The sequence below is a fragment of the Exophiala dermatitidis genome (assembly GCF_000230625.1).
Source record: "Exophiala dermatitidis NIH/UT8656 unplaced genomic scaffold supercont1.7, whole genome shotgun sequence".
Classification (NCBI taxonomy): Eukaryota; Fungi; Ascomycota; class Eurotiomycetes; order Chaetothyriales; family Herpotrichiellaceae; genus Exophiala; species Exophiala dermatitidis.
In genome coordinates this window covers 1876062-1891473 of record NW_008751652.1, presented here as the reverse complement: position 1 = coordinate 1891473, position 15412 = coordinate 1876062, and the positions used below count along the sequence as shown (strand labels likewise).

The following is a 15412-nucleotide window of genomic DNA, read 5'->3' as shown; positions in this document are numbered from 1 at the left end:
CCATCCGAAAAGGGACGTCCATGGCACCTGGCTGGCTTTTCCTGGCTTGATGCTAGCCCGAACTTCTAGCGTCTCTTTCCTTATTCTACCGACATACCACATCCACTTGTACGTATGTTACCACTCCTACTACTGCATATTCGTTTGGATCTTGGACTCAACCGTCCTAGGTCGCCGATCGGCGTTCTCATTCGCGGCTCTCATCAACTGGTCTTCCCCAGTCTCCACGACCCTCAAGCTGAAAGGTGTGCCGGAATCCGAACAAGGTTAAGTTTTCATTCCCGCGTGAGAGCCTTTTCTAGGCTGAACTCTCTCCATCGATCCGTCCTCCACCAAAATTCAGCTCACATCATCTTCCATAGTAGAGCTTCATATTCGCATTGTCAACTGCCGGTAATTCAACAGTCGACGAACGGCCGGGATTGTGTCAAAGTTGTCCTTCCGCTATACCTCAGGATCAACAAACAAGCTTCACTCCTGTTCCATCACGTTAGGCCTGAAGCCATCCGACCTGCGAGTCAGATCCCCGTTGTGACTTCACGCCTGGCTTCGAACCCGGTTGTTGAAGTCCCGCTCCATTCATGCAATTTCTGATACCTTAACATCTTTCAATCAAGACGAGTCACCGAAAGCAAAGAGGCACCTATTCTCCTGAGACCTTACCATCCAGCGTCAGGATAGGCTGTCATTATTGCCGATATGTCCCCAGCCAGTCGACGTGGTCCTTGGTTACCCGATGAAGATGCCGCGCTGTTGCACCTCGTCCGCACTCAAGGCCCCAACAACTGGGTGCGTATCTCCCAGCACATGCAACACCGGTCACCAAAACAATGTAGAGAACGATATCACCAGAATTTGAAACCGTCCCTCAACCATGAACCTATCTCCCCAGAGGAAGGGGAGATGATCGAGCAGCTTGTGCAGGAAATGGGCAAGCGGTGGGCGGAAATCGCGCGTCGGCTTGGTAATCGAAGTGATAATGCGGTGAAGAACTGGTGGAATGGAAGCATGAACCGACGAAAAAGAAACAACTTGCAGCAGAGCGGCGGACCTCGACCGGTGGGATATCGAAATCTGCCCATGCCGGCTTCATCATCTACACCTCAACTTTATGGCCGGGAGACACAGATTCCTCACCAAGACCTTCGGGCATATCCTTCTTTGACGCACCGGCCCCAACTACAACAAGCGAGCTATAGTTTTTCCCACACGAATACCTTTACTCGGGAACGCACCCACCCTTTACCGGCTCCAACATCGCAAACCTCGGTCCTTGGGCATTCGCAATGCCAGGAACCGGCATACCCTTCTCGCGGCCAATCCCACCATAGTTTACGCTTTCCTCCCTCAGAATCGAATTCTTACCCGTCTGTTGAGTCCGTGCCGTCGAAACGACGGCCCGAGTGGCAGTTGCCATCGTTATACCCTATCGAATCTTCCATCCATTCCCCTGCCGCGACAGACATATCACACGCCTCACTCCATCAACAAGCACCGTCTCTTGTGTCAGATAACCAGTCGAACTGCTCAATCTCGCCCAGGACTATTTCATCACCTCGCCCGAGTTTGCCTGCGCCCAAGGAGCTGATGATGCCAATGTGGCCTGGAGGCTGCGCTCGGGATCCGGCAGGTCATTATCAGGACCAAAATCTAAACATTGTCAAGCCAGAAAACATTTGTGAAGAAACCATTCGAAATGCTGCACCGCGGCCGATAATAAATGTACCATCTTCAAGCCTCCCGGGTCGTCCTTCATTATCGCATTCACAGTCACTTCCCGAACCACTGGACTCTCCATCCAGGCCAGTGAGTCAGGAGAGTACAAGATCATACAACCCTTCATACCAAACAGACACCACCAGCCCCAGAGACAGTCGGATGAAACTGTCCAGCCTGCTTGGCTGAGGTTCAGCCATGGGTCTGGGAGAAATTATGGCGAATTTTTGGAGGCAGCAATCAACAGTTTCTGGACGACCTTCCTCTGGCTATTGCCAGAGGCTGTATTATATTATTTCACCTCGCCTTGGAGGCTTCGAGACATGTACTGTTATGGACTTACGATACCCAGATTTAGCGAGCCAGGGACGAGAAGAAAGATGATTAGGAGGATGAACACATACTGCAGAGGCGTGATGGTCACACTGAGCAAAGTTTTGTATAACAGATATCTGTGAATGGCGTTGTATTGCAAAAAGGACCCGTTGCAATTCTATTTTTACGGGCATTTAGTCCGGGAAGAAGAAGGTTGAAGTCCGCAGTTTGTATTTAAACAGGTATATTGCCATACTTCGCACTCTAACATTGTGCCGTCGACTTGCTGTCATACTAGTAGTAGGCGACATTGACAAGGCACGAAAACGAGTAACGAAGGTGCTGTTGGATTCATATGCATTGCAAATTTACAACTTGAACTACTCGAACACGGTAACCCAACACCTGGGCAGGTGGCCGCCTGCATGTCTACAACACCTTCAGGGCATTGATTACAAAATAAGAGCACCTGACGGCTTTGGAAAAGGTGAAATGGTCGTCTACAGCATCCTTGTGTGCGCACCTTGGTTCGGATAAGTCGAGGCATGCAACCGTGTCCTGCCCTCCAGAACAACCCCCGCTGTGGTGGGAAGTTCTTCTCTGTCGCACAACGGACCCTTTACAGGCACGGACCTGCCAGAGACCTCTACTTACGGACCAAGAACTCTCCCAAAGCGCGAATCGCGAAGGAAGAACGGGGTTGGATAAACTCCTAACCTGCTAGTAATGAAATCTCAATAGACGCCCACCTCTGTCGCCAAGCGGCCGCAAAAGGCAGCGCCATCCATCTCGATCGATAAAACCATACTGCCAACCTCAAGAAGAAACAAAAAGCGGACAGTTTCGGCGAGAAGAGACCGACAACAGTCTGTGATTTCATTCTAGGCAGCGCAGGGGGGAGGGGCGGCAAGATGGGTCATCTCCTGGTGTGGCCTTGAGACGACGTCCTTTTCCAGCACCGCCAGTATCAGGCAGTCCAACCACGATTCTGCATTATGTAGCAGATACCCATGCTGGAGGCGAAAGGCCCGAAAGGGGAGAGCGTTCGGAAGACCAAGACAACATTTCCAACGTACGGCCAGAAGAGTGCTCGGGAGACCAGTATCCGGTCTTTGAGAGGCTGCGAAACGAGACCTGCACACCTCGCCACCGACGCCGTTGCGATTCTGGAGGAGATGATTTGGCCTTACATGCTGTATGTTCGTCAGCAGTCTTTCTCCATCGTTAGTGGCCGCTCTGTGTCACCTATGTTGTCAATTTGGGAGCTTAACTCGCATAAAAAGTCGAATCGCTTCGAACGCCGAAACCCCGAACTCGCAATGCTACCTATAGCACTACCACAGTGTATGTTGGTGTGCTCTAATGTTGGATAGTACAAGCGAAGAGCTCCACACCTGGCCCGCAGTGGGAAGATCATGTCCACCGGACCATGACAAATACATTTTACTTTAAAGGGTCATGCCGGAATTGACCAGGACGACAAGACTTGAAGACCCCCTCGCATCCACGGACTGTGGAGAGGACTGCAAGCCACGAGGACATCTGTAGGCCTCGAACAACCTTCCGCAAAACGACAATGTGTTGAGTATTGCCGAAGTGGCCGACCTTGTTCGAGTTGACGGCTTTCTAGGCTGTCGTGCACTGGCTTATACGCATCTACGACGCCATCACTTGCTAGAAAGTGAGTTCGAAATCGATTTCAGCGAGTCAGCCATCAAGATGCTATAGGTAGCAACGCAGCCGTTTACGCGACAATCAGGCTTTGCTTCAGCAATGACAGTGAAAAAAGCCTTACACAGCAGTTGATATGCAGCTGCTGTTCACCAGTACTGAGTACAGTGGCATCAGTGGTCATACTCCGGAGCAACAAGCCGCTCTTGAACGGGGCTGCCACCCATGCACTCGAGGAGTCAGGAAGAGCAAGGGGAGTCCTGCCTTCCGACAATAATGCTTACGACATGAAGTATGACTTCTGTTCAAGTCCTACAGCGCGGTCCCGGTTTGATGCCGTGACCACGACACGACTGTTTGGCGAGTCTCGGCGTAATCATGCACTTCGAGCTGCAACTCGATCCCATTATCATCCAAAGGACGAAAACAGCAACGGTTGGCCGGCATTCACCAGCGGTGACGGCGTCTTGGGGCCCTGAGTGCCATCCACAAATACTGGCCCGGTACTGTTACTAGTCAGCCATCAACACCCAACAATTTTTGCTCTACCAAGCCCGCCAACTACGGTGGAATTCCTCTCGGAAAGGTGTGGTCAGGGAAAGGCCGTTAGCTTTAGCGAACGACCCTGGATCAGCCACTGGCATCGACTCAACCCACTACTCGAAAAAGTCAAGCCTAGTGAGCCGGTTGTAGAACGGCCCTGGTTAGGGCCAGCAAGTAGCCCGGGCCCTGCGGGACTTCAGCTGGCATGGTATTGTCTACGGCCGGCTAGCAATACAGACACAGAAACCCAAACCCGAACCGGTATGGGAGGACCAACGGGCGACGGGCTGAAGCAGAGCGCGAATTCCGCGCCTCACGAACCAGCCCATCACCGCTCAAGATGGCTTGCGCTGGCGATCAGCGAGCTTAACCGACAAGGCTAAAACACCACAAACCAACGTGGCCTTCTCGTTCGAACCAATGCTGCACAGATGTCATTAATTGGTGCGACCTTTTTCATTCGCAGATCACCGATATAGCTTGAGGCTATCCAACATTCTCGTGTGAGCGATCCTCAGTGCGCGGGCCCATCAGTCCGGTCCGTCGACTCGCTGCCGTCGAGTTTTTTGCGATAAACGCTCGTGCACCTTGGTGAACATGTCACCTGTCGCCTCTCATGACCAAGCTAGCGAGTTGCTCCAAGCTACGGTCAAGTTGCGCCTGACTCGTAACGCTGCTGCCCCGGCCACCAAACACAGCCCTGTATCTTGCATACGCCTTGTTAGATCAGACCTGCCTACTCCACGCCTAATTGAGTGCGGTCCTGTCGCCTTCACTTACTACTGTCTAGGAGGTTAAACGATCCTAGTGGCCTACTTAACCAATTTTTATGCACTCCTCCCTCAACAGACCTGCCTTTACCGCCTTGATCTGCGACCCCAAGGCGCCCGGCGACCGTAATAATGGGCATGGACATCGGCGAGTCATGCTAATAATGCCCCTGCTGGTAGGAAAATCTGCATGCTGGGCCCGGGTCATGCACGATTCTGTCTGCAGCAACTCGAAGGGGGCATTCTTCAGGCCGGCCTGGTCCCCCTGCCCAGTTTGGAATCATTTTGCGCCGGGGTTTGATCGGTTTGATCTCCCCCTGACACTTGACAGCGACAGAGGAGTATACAATGCGACGCCACACGGCCACTACCAGCTGGCTACGCACTAGCATTATTGCACTGTTACTGCCAACAATTGCCTCTATTTCGAAGGGGGCAACAGTAGCGAACAAATGATTTCCCGTCAAATCCAAACTTCGGCTGCCGGCACTTTCCACCAGTACAACGGCTTTGGGGCCGGAACCTTGGTAGGAAAAAGGAGGAATCCATTTCGAGGGCTACTACGGGTCCTGCTGTCACGGATCGGCACAACAATATTAATGCCATGATTCAGGAACATTTCCGACAGTAATAACCGGGGCACAGGGGTGTCCCGCGTTTCCTACCAACCTACAGAAGGTGCGGTATCTCAGCTGGCACCGTGACCGTTTGGTTACACCAAGATTCGATCCCGCCGGTGCCGATCTCAATCTCATGTGTACTATAGTGCTGCACTACTGGAGGTGACCACACTGGAAGTGGCTTTCGCCCTTGTTTGCGACCATAGTAATTATTGGCATCTCGACGGTAGTGCACGTTCCCACAGGCTTTCATCTATCACCTGCCGTCAACGCTCTCTAACAGCGAGCGACGGACTTGTGGTCAATACACGAACGTCGCCTTGCCAGAGTCGGTCTCGGCCCTGGCATCTTTGCTGCAGAATTTACGTACAGCAGCTGTGGCCGGGCCCCAGCTGTCTCTGCAGTAGTACGCACTTTTGTGGCGTCCGTCAGATTCCCTTGCGGCCGTAAGGCCTGTGGCAGGCGGACCACACTGGTGCGCATTTTCCCTCCATGGCGCCTGTCAAAATCCTTCGGAGACCGCGGAGGCCGTCCCATAGCATAGGGTACCAGTACCTTGCCCAACCTCAGGCGGCCCCCCAGGTGGGTTTACCACTTCGTAACTGTCTCCAACAACGCCGGGAAGTGTCCTCAATCGGTTTAACCACAATTTCAAAAATGTGTCGTGTGGTGAACGGTACTTACTATACGTGTTCCAGGAGGGTCGGCTTTCCTTTCAGCGATCAGTATACAGCCTGCGAGAGATTACAAGCATGTGACATTGATTGCAATGTTTGAAGGCAAACCCTGCATGCCAAATGTGTTCAACTCCCGCAACCTTATCTCCTCATTGAAGTGATATGCACTACAGTGGCAGGTACTCACAGTCAGCTAGCAGGCCGCGTTGAGTCTGATCTGCCAGCTTGAAAACAATTAAATCCTTTTCGCTTAGAGACAATAATAATGAATGCACGAGCATGCTGTCAATGGTCATCCAGCAGCAGCAAGGTAAGAAACCAGACGAAACTCACGTCCATGCTGAGCAATTGTCTTCAAACTTCAAAACCACCCTCGGAAGCCCGTTGCTCTACATGGAGTCGGCAACTTGCAGGACATTTCGAATCAGAGTGTCCCCTTTTTTGGCTTCCGGACATGCAAGGGGGGATTTGATCACCACCGCAACTGTCAGTGTCAACCGGTCACCGTGCTATTTTTCCATCGAAGAAGGTTTGCAATCAGACATGCCTTGGTTTGATGCATTTCCCGTATTTCAGCATTGACATCCTCATCTGCCAGTCGAACTTCCAAGGGGGTTCTCGTGCCCTGAATGTGGCTGACGATCAATAATCAATATGTTGGAACTCTATTCAGACTCTGCTTCCTCGTTGGTACTGGGGTTGGCATGTGCACTGAACTATCCCAATAGATCGTGCTCCTGCTCACAGCTGAATATTATTCGAGGACACGACTTATTATTATTTGTTTGCTATTATGCTGAGGCTGCGCTTGCCCTCTGGTAAGTGTCTCGTCGTCTGGTCGTCGTCTCTGTTCCCATCCAATTACCTTTGATATTATTGTACTGTGCAAACAGTGGGTGTCCAGTACTGACTGCCCTGCCGCCTTTCCTGCAACGGAGATTCAAAAAAGCATACCGGCCCCTGTGGAAGAGAGCGGTAGGTAGCCAGCTCCCTACTGCACAGCTCTGATACTGTGTATCTCGTCGCAGCAACTAAGTTGCTTTTAAACCACCGTCGGTCTTGACTGTCACTACTATGGTACCCTTGGATGACCTTGCCTTGCCAAACCAAAGCTTGCTTCGATGATGCATCCTCTACCTTGATCTGGCACTCACCTGGGTATCAAAATTTGTACGACCCATCGCAGCGGCCACATTGTCGCAGATCACGTCTACATGGGCGGACTGCTATTACACAGTCACATTTTGCTTTTCGTCTTTGCTATTCAGCATCTCGTTGTCATCGCCGGTAAATGTACCTATACTAACAATATCCACGAACTCTTTTCCAGCTAGCTGGTGCCGGTCAAAAATAAGTGGATCAAAAAGAAGCACGCAGGTAGGTCAATGATATCAACACCAGAGAAGAGTGTTCTTCAGCACATGCAGCCCGAGCTTCATTTTCGGTTCCAGCTCTGTTTTCTTTTGTTCCTGTTCTGTGTCATGGTACAGTATCAACCTCGGCGGCCCCCTAGCCACAAAAGAACAAAGAAAATCCAAAAAAAGAAAGATAGATTCTTATCTCAGACTCGCTCGCTCGCTCGCTACTCAAGTCGTGGCACGGTCTCTTTCTTACACTTTGCAGCCACCGAGACACGCATATGATGACGCACGAACCGCAACAGCAGTTTGTTCGAGCTCAGTTACTGCAGTGTGCTGCTCATGAAGATTAATTGACAGATTGACCATTTCACAACTACGCTAGTCTCCTGTTACTCCTGTACAGTTCGGATTCAAATTCACCGGCCAGAAGGACAATACGCAGCGGCTTTACGTGCTTGCCTCTGTCTCGTTAACTTATACCTCCAATCTGCGGTCTACATCAGCTGACGAAAACGCGGGGCACACTACAAGGGATGCTTGTTCCGACTCGGAACTTGAGAGTCGGAGACGGTATATATACGCCTTAGGTATGGTTATTGTACATTATACATGTTCCTCCTTTGTTTACTATATATATTAGGCAGAACTAAGGTGACACCACCTAGAAGGCTGATGGGAGATCATGAATAATATCCTTCCTTGTACTGGAGTGACTCTGAGCTGAGATCAGTCACAATATACCTCTGCATAGGTACTGTATAGACAGAAAGTCGCAGAGAGAGCTACCACAGGTAACTGGTTCCGAGCCCTGGTACCGTGCCTCCCGATATCCAAGTACCTTACAGTAGGTACGGACATCACCTCTGTAGGTGTATATACAGTATGTACAGCCAGTACATAATAAATACTACCACCGCTTGGATATATCCATTCTGCAGCCTGCAGCCTGCTCTACTAGTATGTTATGTTACTGAGATTGATCCCCCTCTCCTCGTCCTCTTCGCATTTCTCGTCCGTACATCGTAGCATCCAGGGTCAATTGCCGAGAAAGAACATAGCATAACTCAAGAATAAGATAATTGTCATTCATCATAAAGTCGTATAGTACCTAGATAAGGTAGTAGGTACCGCTGGATAGCATCACAGAGCAATGTTTGTGTCTCTCTCTCTCTGTGTGCCGTGTATGTATCTTCAATTCATCATCGCTCGAGTCACAGTGTCAGTCTCTCCTCTCATGCACAAGACAGACAAGACAATCAGTCCAGTATTGTTTTTCGTGGTAGAAAAGAAATTTCAAAAACAAAACTAAAGAGCTGTGCTTCACCTCAACTCCTGTCTGATCAGGCTGACCTCCTTTCGGTGATGTTCGAGCCGAAGAAAGAAAACTCGTCAAAGTCTATGACACCACCTCACCCTGCTGTTGAGTTATCCCTTCCTTCTTTCACCTGCGTGCGTTGCGTAGCCAGATATCGCCTCCTTCTCCCCTTTCCCACTTCTCCCATGCCGCCCAATAGGCCAGTTCGACATCCCGGACCCAGCGCTTGGTGTCGAAGAGCCGACTGGTCCACCGCCCTTCCCAAAGCATTCGTCGAAGATCCACCAGTCGTCCTTTGCCATGCCCGACCTTTTGTCCGGCAGAGGGGGAACCTGGAGAGGATGCAGCCGTAGGCGGATATTCTAGGCCTTGAGCCAACTCAATCGCGGCATCAATGTATTCCTTCTCACTGTTGACCAGCAAGTCCCGGCGCGCCTCGTCCCCTTCCCGTCCCTCTGGAAGCGCACTGGCCACAATGCTTCCAGCCATCCGACTGCACATCTTATACTTCCATTTGCCCCAGGTGAGGATCGGAGTCCCCGACCAGATGACATCGGCGGCCGTGGTGTGGGCGTTACATTCGGGAGTGTCTAGAAACAAATCAACCACTGATGCACGCATAATATGCGTCCCCTTGGCTGCAACGTCTGTAAACACAATCCGCGACGCCACTTCCGGGCTGGCCCAATCGCGGGCATATTGAAGTAGTTTCTGCTCTCCCAGATCAGGGAACCGTAACAACCATAAAATCGCGTTGGGCACCATTTTCAAAATTTGCAGGTACATGTCGAATGTGGCCGGGTCAATCTTGTACAACTGGTTGAAGTTGCCCAGGATCACAGCGGTATCGGAGAGGGTCGGGAAGAGTTCCTTTCTCATCTTCCATCGTTTATCCTGCTCCTCTTTCCAGGCAAGCTCACGACTGATAGGGTCTCGCAAGCTTGGAGCCCCCTTCCCGACATCCGGGGCACTTTGTTTGTGGTCGACACAGAAGAAGGTATCTCGGGCGAAGATAAGGTTCTCTGCGTACATCCAATCTTCTTCATCTTCCACCAGTGAATCGGGTCGGAGCCGGTCATCAATGGTTACGTTCCGTCGCCACGGAGAAAGCGTGTCTGGAGGCACAGAGATCATGTCGGCAAAGACATAGTCGCACCACTCGGCTCCTAGAGTGCCCGCAAACCCCATAAATGACATGTGTATCGGAGCTGGTCGAGCGGCAAAGACCTCGTTGCGTGCTCCCCGGGTATATCCGTTGAGGTTGACCAGGATGTGGACATTGTCGCGGACAATCTGGTTCACCAGTTGTTCAACGCTCCATGACGAGGCATCATAAAACACTGGAGCCTCGCGTTCGATTTGTTGTCGATGAACAGAACCATCAGAAGCTGTAGTGGCGTAGCAGATTGCTTTCACTCGAGTCGGGTCGTGAAGGCCAAAGACCGATTGCATCAAATGCGCGAGAGGATGGTTATTAAAATCGGAACTAACGTAGCCAACATTCAGGCAAGGATTGGGGGGCGCAGGTGGTGGAAACACGGTAGCTGGGAGCCACGCAGAGCGAAGTGCGCACACTGATATGCGGAGGGCATTCCTTTGTGATATCTGACGGATCTGTTTTGCTGACAAAGGTGCTGTGAAAGTGTGGAACGGGAGTACAGTTGGTGCCGTAGGAGCTGACAATGAGCTCGGCAACTGTGGTCGATAATACTTCCGGACCGAATACTCTTTTCGATGCTTATACCGATCCTGGTACCAGTGCCACCCAATCTCCCGGATGGCTCGCTCAACGAGGCGGACAACGCGTGACCCTTCCCACTTTTGTCCGGACCAAGTTCGAAGTGCCTGCCGCACAAGTTCCAGTGACTGGACCCGTCGGTTGTCCGTTGATGATTGTCGGTGAAGGGTCAACTGCGCTGCCAGAGAGTCAATTATTGAAGGGGTCAAAGTCCCACAGCCCCAGGTCTCGCCGTCTTTGAGTTGCTTATCGACAATCTCCACCACCCGGTTGATCCATCCGTAGGGCCGGGATGGTGTGTGCTTCATGCCCTCGTCGTCCACATGGAGTCGATCACGTAGTCCATCACCCGCACATATTCCCCCGCGACCATGCCAACTGCAAACCGAATTCAACGCAGTGGCGAGGCCGCAGACAGCCTCTGCAAAGTCAGGGTTTGCGGCCACAGCTCGTCGGTAGTATACAATGGCGTCGGCAACTCGACCTTGATCCTTGACCGCATTGGCAAGATTGGCAAGAGCAATGTCGAAGTTGCCATCACAACTCACCGCCCGCTCGTACATCTTGATCGCGGCACCAAGTTGGCCTATGTCCTTGAGCAAACTGCCAAGGTTCGTGTACAAATGGGCGTGCTTCGGGTCGAGATTGAGGCCATAATTGTAGTACATCAGGGCCAGCTGGATTCCACTTCCCCCCGTCACCCCGGGGATTGACGCAAAATTGGCGAAAATGGGTTCGGCAAGGTGGGCCGGATGTACAGTTTGCTGGACACTTGCAAGCAGGATACCAACATTGTTGGCCGTGGATGGGCTGCGCTGGAGGGAGAGGGATAGGTAATACAAAGCAAGTATTTCTCGCGTCGAGGGAGACTTCAAACTCCCACTGTGAGTGGCATTGCACATACCATCCTGGTATATTTTCGCTAGTGAAAGAAGAGAGTTGGAGGTGGTGGCAACCGCAGCCTGGAAGGCACAGGGGACAGAAACGTGCTCTAGCCCAGGAAGGCCTCCTTCAGGAGGGAACATCAGTTTAGCGGTGACTTCGGCGTGTTCAGGGGCAAGCAGTATTGGATCTCTCCCTTCGAGTTTGAGGCTCACGTAGTCTGGGTCATCAATGTTGCCAAGGCAAGCGCGGAGAATGCCATTGATGAGCCCTTGAATGCCGCGCTTTCTCTGGCCCGTGGCGATGAGGATGGCGTCTTCGAAGGCAGATGCAGCCGCGTGATTGTTCCCTAAAGAGTACAGCATATTCCCCTTGGCATGGATGAGAGCTAACATGCGTCCATTATCAGCCCCAGAAATTGCATAGCCGCTTGATCCAAAACCGGGGGCTCGAGACTCATCGGCCCTTGGTGAGTGCTGACTGTTCAGACCGGTCTCGAACTCGTAGTGACTATTGTCATGCGAAGCCACGGTGGCGATACTTGAAGTATGGCTCCTGTTGTCGCTTTCTGCATCACTCAACTCTCCCCCAATTGATTGAAGGTCTTCATCACGGATGCGCAAGGCGCTTTCGACGTATTCAATCACACTGACGGCCTCCCTTGCACGGTGGGTAGTGCACAACAACCCAATCAGATGCTCAACTGCCTCGAAGTAACTAGGCCGTAAGCTGACCGCATCTGACCAGTACTTGAGCGCGTCTTCGCGGCGATTAAGAGCATGACATGTTGCGGCGAGGTTGGAGACTGCTTCGACATGACCAGGATCCTGCCTCAGAACTGCTCTATACCACTCCTCGGCTTTGGCATACTTGCCAAGACCATATGCAAGACAACCTGCTAGCAACATTCCGTCCACCCATGGTGTCTCGGCCTCATGACACAGCAGTTCCATTGTTTGGAGTGCCGCCACTGGATCGTAAAAAGGTGGCCGCAGATCCGGAGTCGGTATTGCTGTTTCACGAAACTGTCGTACTTGGGCCGATCTTTGTTCAGGACGGTATTGTTGAGTAGACGTATGGCTTGCTTCCGGCTGTGCTCGAAACGATGTAGTATCATGGTGGCTATAACCTTGGTTGGGTCTGAAGATGGCTGTCTGCGGTCGAGATGGGTTGTCAAGGACCGGCCGCTGACTACCAGTGCGAAATCCTAGAAGATTAGGGCGATCTTGGGCGGGCCTGAATTTAGTGCTCGGATCTTCCTGGAAATGCGAACCGGACCTCACAGGTGGTTGGGGAAATATCGCTGGCTTGGCCACTTTACTTGTCTCAGAGCGCGCCTGTGTGCTGTTACGCCGCTCTCTTGTGCCATTCCGCAAGCTTTGCAAGAGCTCTGTGTAGCTTGCATTGGCCGAAGCGAAGGCTTTATCTCTGAAAGCAATTCGGTCTGATCTGGGTCCGGGAACCAGAGGGGTTAATACTGGCTTCCCTATAGACAACGGGCTGTGCGTTGATTGAGCAGGGCCAGAGTAAGGTTGAAGGTAGGGGTGCTGTGAGTTGTGATAGGCATTCGGGGTATGATTGTACTTCGAGGATGGGGACTGAACATAATTGGTGGGTGCGGTCAAGAACTGTTCTGGACGATTTTGGACATAAGCATGGCCATGTCCCTCGGGGAACCGTCCAGCCTTCCTCAGTAAATGGTGATCTAAGACATGATGGTCCAGAGGAAATCGTTCAGCAGGCGCTCGCGGAAATACTCGACTGTCTCGGATAGATGCTGGACGGTATGGACTGTAAGTGCCGTCTGGCCAGTACGGTCCGTACAATTCTTGTCCCGCCGAGGCAGTAGGACCGAATTGAGAATGGAAAGCAGTGGGAAGGACTGTAGGCACATTGGTACCGTGTTGGACATAGTATCTTTGCGTTGTTTGGAGTGGTAGGGTCTGATTGAGCATAGAATCAAGGCCGCCTGGAAAGTCCCATGCCGGTGCGTAGGTGAACGGAGTGGAGGCTCCATAGGACTCCGACTGTTGACTATACGGCCCATCTCTTGCAAAGTCCGAAGCAGGCATGTTAGGGTTATATGATTGTGACTGGATGGGTGCAGGCCACTGCTGAGGTAGTGACGAGGTTCGCCGGTATTCAGGAGATAAGGAGAGGAGGACATGTTTGAAGGCAGGAAACTGCACACCCTTGTCGATTGCAGCCGTGTCCTGCTCAAAGAATCGGCCGTGTGGTGTTTTCCGTTGCCTCACCATCTCGTGTTCAGCATAGCTGAGGCCTCCAGATTGCCGGCGCTCATGGCCGGGCATAGGGGGCGCCGAGGGGATCGCATACTGGCGACTGGCTGTATCTATGGGTCGACGGAAATAGTTGTTGCGGTCTTGAGGAGGATCCATCGCGTTGGTCTGCCGCCGAGGCACGATGAGCATGATTCTCAATTGAGATAGACGTCTAACTCGCGGGAGTCGCTAGGTTGCTCGCGGTTGGGGTGCAAATCTCTGAGTGAATCACCCAACTTCGAACGCGACCGGATGAGGTCGCCGGGACAATTTCACGATAAAGGCAAGAAGGCAACTGGGCCTGCTCTTGTTTTCACTCCCGGCTCTCATTGTGTTCCTCCAAGTACTGTTTCTGCTGCTCGCGAGACTTGCGCAGTCATGGACGAAGCAGAAGATGTTTTTCTCTCCTTGAGCAACCAGGCCGATAGACCTGAAGTCGGGGAATTCGTGAAACAAACTTGGCTGAGACTGAGCCGGGTCCGTGCTGTCGGACAAGGGGGAATCCTCACGCCCTTGGGTGGATTGAAATTGTTTGGTCTTGTCTTGCCGGTGGACAGCGGGCGACGCAAGGAGGTGAAGGAAGATTTGACGTTCGAATGTTGCTTGCTGTTCACGTAGAACTCGAGCGAGGAGCAGTCTGCCGTGAAGGTGAAGGGCGGGTGCAGTCACTGGCAGTGGTTGAAGGATCGACCAGGATCTGTTGTGGTGGAGGCGCGGTCGACTTGAAGGGAACAACCAAGACGGTCCGCTCAATATCCGAGTCGCAGGCAGCGGCGGTGGAGTCGCGCTTCAAGTTGCGGTCTTCAACTTCTCGACAGAACTACGTAGGATACTCTCTGCTGCCACTGCAGTGCTTATCAAGGACAACTTCCAGCTGAGGATGAACGAATACGCCCTTGCATGAAAAGGGTTCCTCTGCGGTCGTGTCGGCTTCGTGAGAGCGGACAAGACATAATTTACGCCTCATGATTGCACATCCATTCATACGGTGCCAGAGCATCGTTTTTCCAACCGCGCCAACTTGAACCCATTGGCATAGGATGTGGCTTGCACCATGACACTCTAGTCGTAGGATGCCTTCCTTGGGACTCCAGACTGGCCTCAATTCGCCCTGGGGAGCGGAGCGCGTCTGCTGTCAGTCGGCACAGCTGGATGTGTCACCTCGTCGCGCCGGGCTTCATTGGCCCGTCTCAGCGGCCTGCATTGGACTACGCCGGGGCTTAGGAGGCTACCGTGGCCTGAGGCCCGCCCAGCTGCTTTGCTGAGGCGCCTTCTGTACCACCAGCGGCCTCGTTGGGCTTAGTGATGACGAAGAAGCGAGAGCAAACGGGTAGTCACAGCCTTCGCTCCAGGATCAGATGGATGATCGTGCGGTGCCCGATGCTTGGGAGGTTCCAGTCAGCTTCTTCCTCACCCCCATCGCGAACACAGCTGTCTCAAGGTGTGACAACGCAGAGAAACGCCTGTCATGCAGGCAGGAAGAAGGTGTGTTGCCATCCGTCCATCAACGGATATGCCGACA

The 15412-nt window shown here is 52.3% G+C and overlaps 3 protein-coding genes across 3 annotated transcripts; 1 reads left to right on the top strand and 2 right to left on the bottom strand.

Annotated features, from left to right (window-relative positions):
• Positions 1-100: 100 nt before the first annotated feature.
• On the top strand, positions 101-6683 carry HMPREF1120_08485 (myb-like DNA-binding protein FlbD). Its single transcript, XM_009162742.1, has 2 exons — positions 101-3254; positions 3315-6683. The coding sequence occupies exon 1, from the start codon at positions 700-702 to the stop codon at positions 1903-1905; it is 1206 nt and encodes a 401-aa protein (XP_009160990.1). The 5' UTR covers positions 101-699; the 3' UTR covers positions 1906-3254; positions 3315-6683.
• Positions 2504-3513, bottom strand: HMPREF1120_08486 (uncharacterized protein). Its single transcript, XM_009162743.1, has 2 exons — positions 3277-3513; positions 2504-3224 (listed from the first exon to the last, which is right to left on the bottom strand). The coding sequence occupies exons 1-2, from the start codon at positions 3446-3448 to the stop codon at positions 3025-3027; spliced, it is 372 nt and encodes a 123-aa protein (XP_009160991.1). The 5' UTR covers positions 3449-3513; the 3' UTR covers positions 2504-3024.
• A 1664-nt stretch (positions 6684-8347) lies between the features above and the next one.
• HMPREF1120_08484 (polypeptide N-acetylglucosaminyltransferase) lies at positions 8348-14895 on the bottom strand. Its single transcript, XM_009162741.1, has one exon. It carries the CDS (start codon positions 14038-14040, stop codon positions 9115-9117), a length of 4926 nt encoding a protein of 1641 aa, XP_009160989.1. The 5' UTR covers positions 14041-14895; the 3' UTR covers positions 8348-9114.
• Positions 14896-15412: the final 517 nt, after the last annotated feature.

What these genes read in the sequence shown, in the direction of transcription:
- HMPREF1120_08485 (XM_009162742.1), top strand. Translation starts at nt 700, where the DNA reads ATGTCCCCAGCCAGTCGACGTGGTCCTTGGTTACCCGATGAAGATGCC.
- HMPREF1120_08486 (XM_009162743.1), bottom strand. Translation starts at nt 3,448, where the DNA reads ATGATCTTCCCACTGCGGGCCAGGTGTGGAGCTCTTCGCTTGTACTAT. An exon ending in CTCCCAAATTGACAACATAG is followed by an intron (nt 3,225 to 3,276) that starts GTGACACAGAGC and finishes ACGAACATACAG; the next exon opens with CATGTAAGGCCAAATCATCT.
- HMPREF1120_08484 (XM_009162741.1), bottom strand. Translation starts at nt 14,040, where the DNA reads ATGCTCATCGTGCCTCGGCGGCAGACCAACGCGATGGATCCTCCTCAA.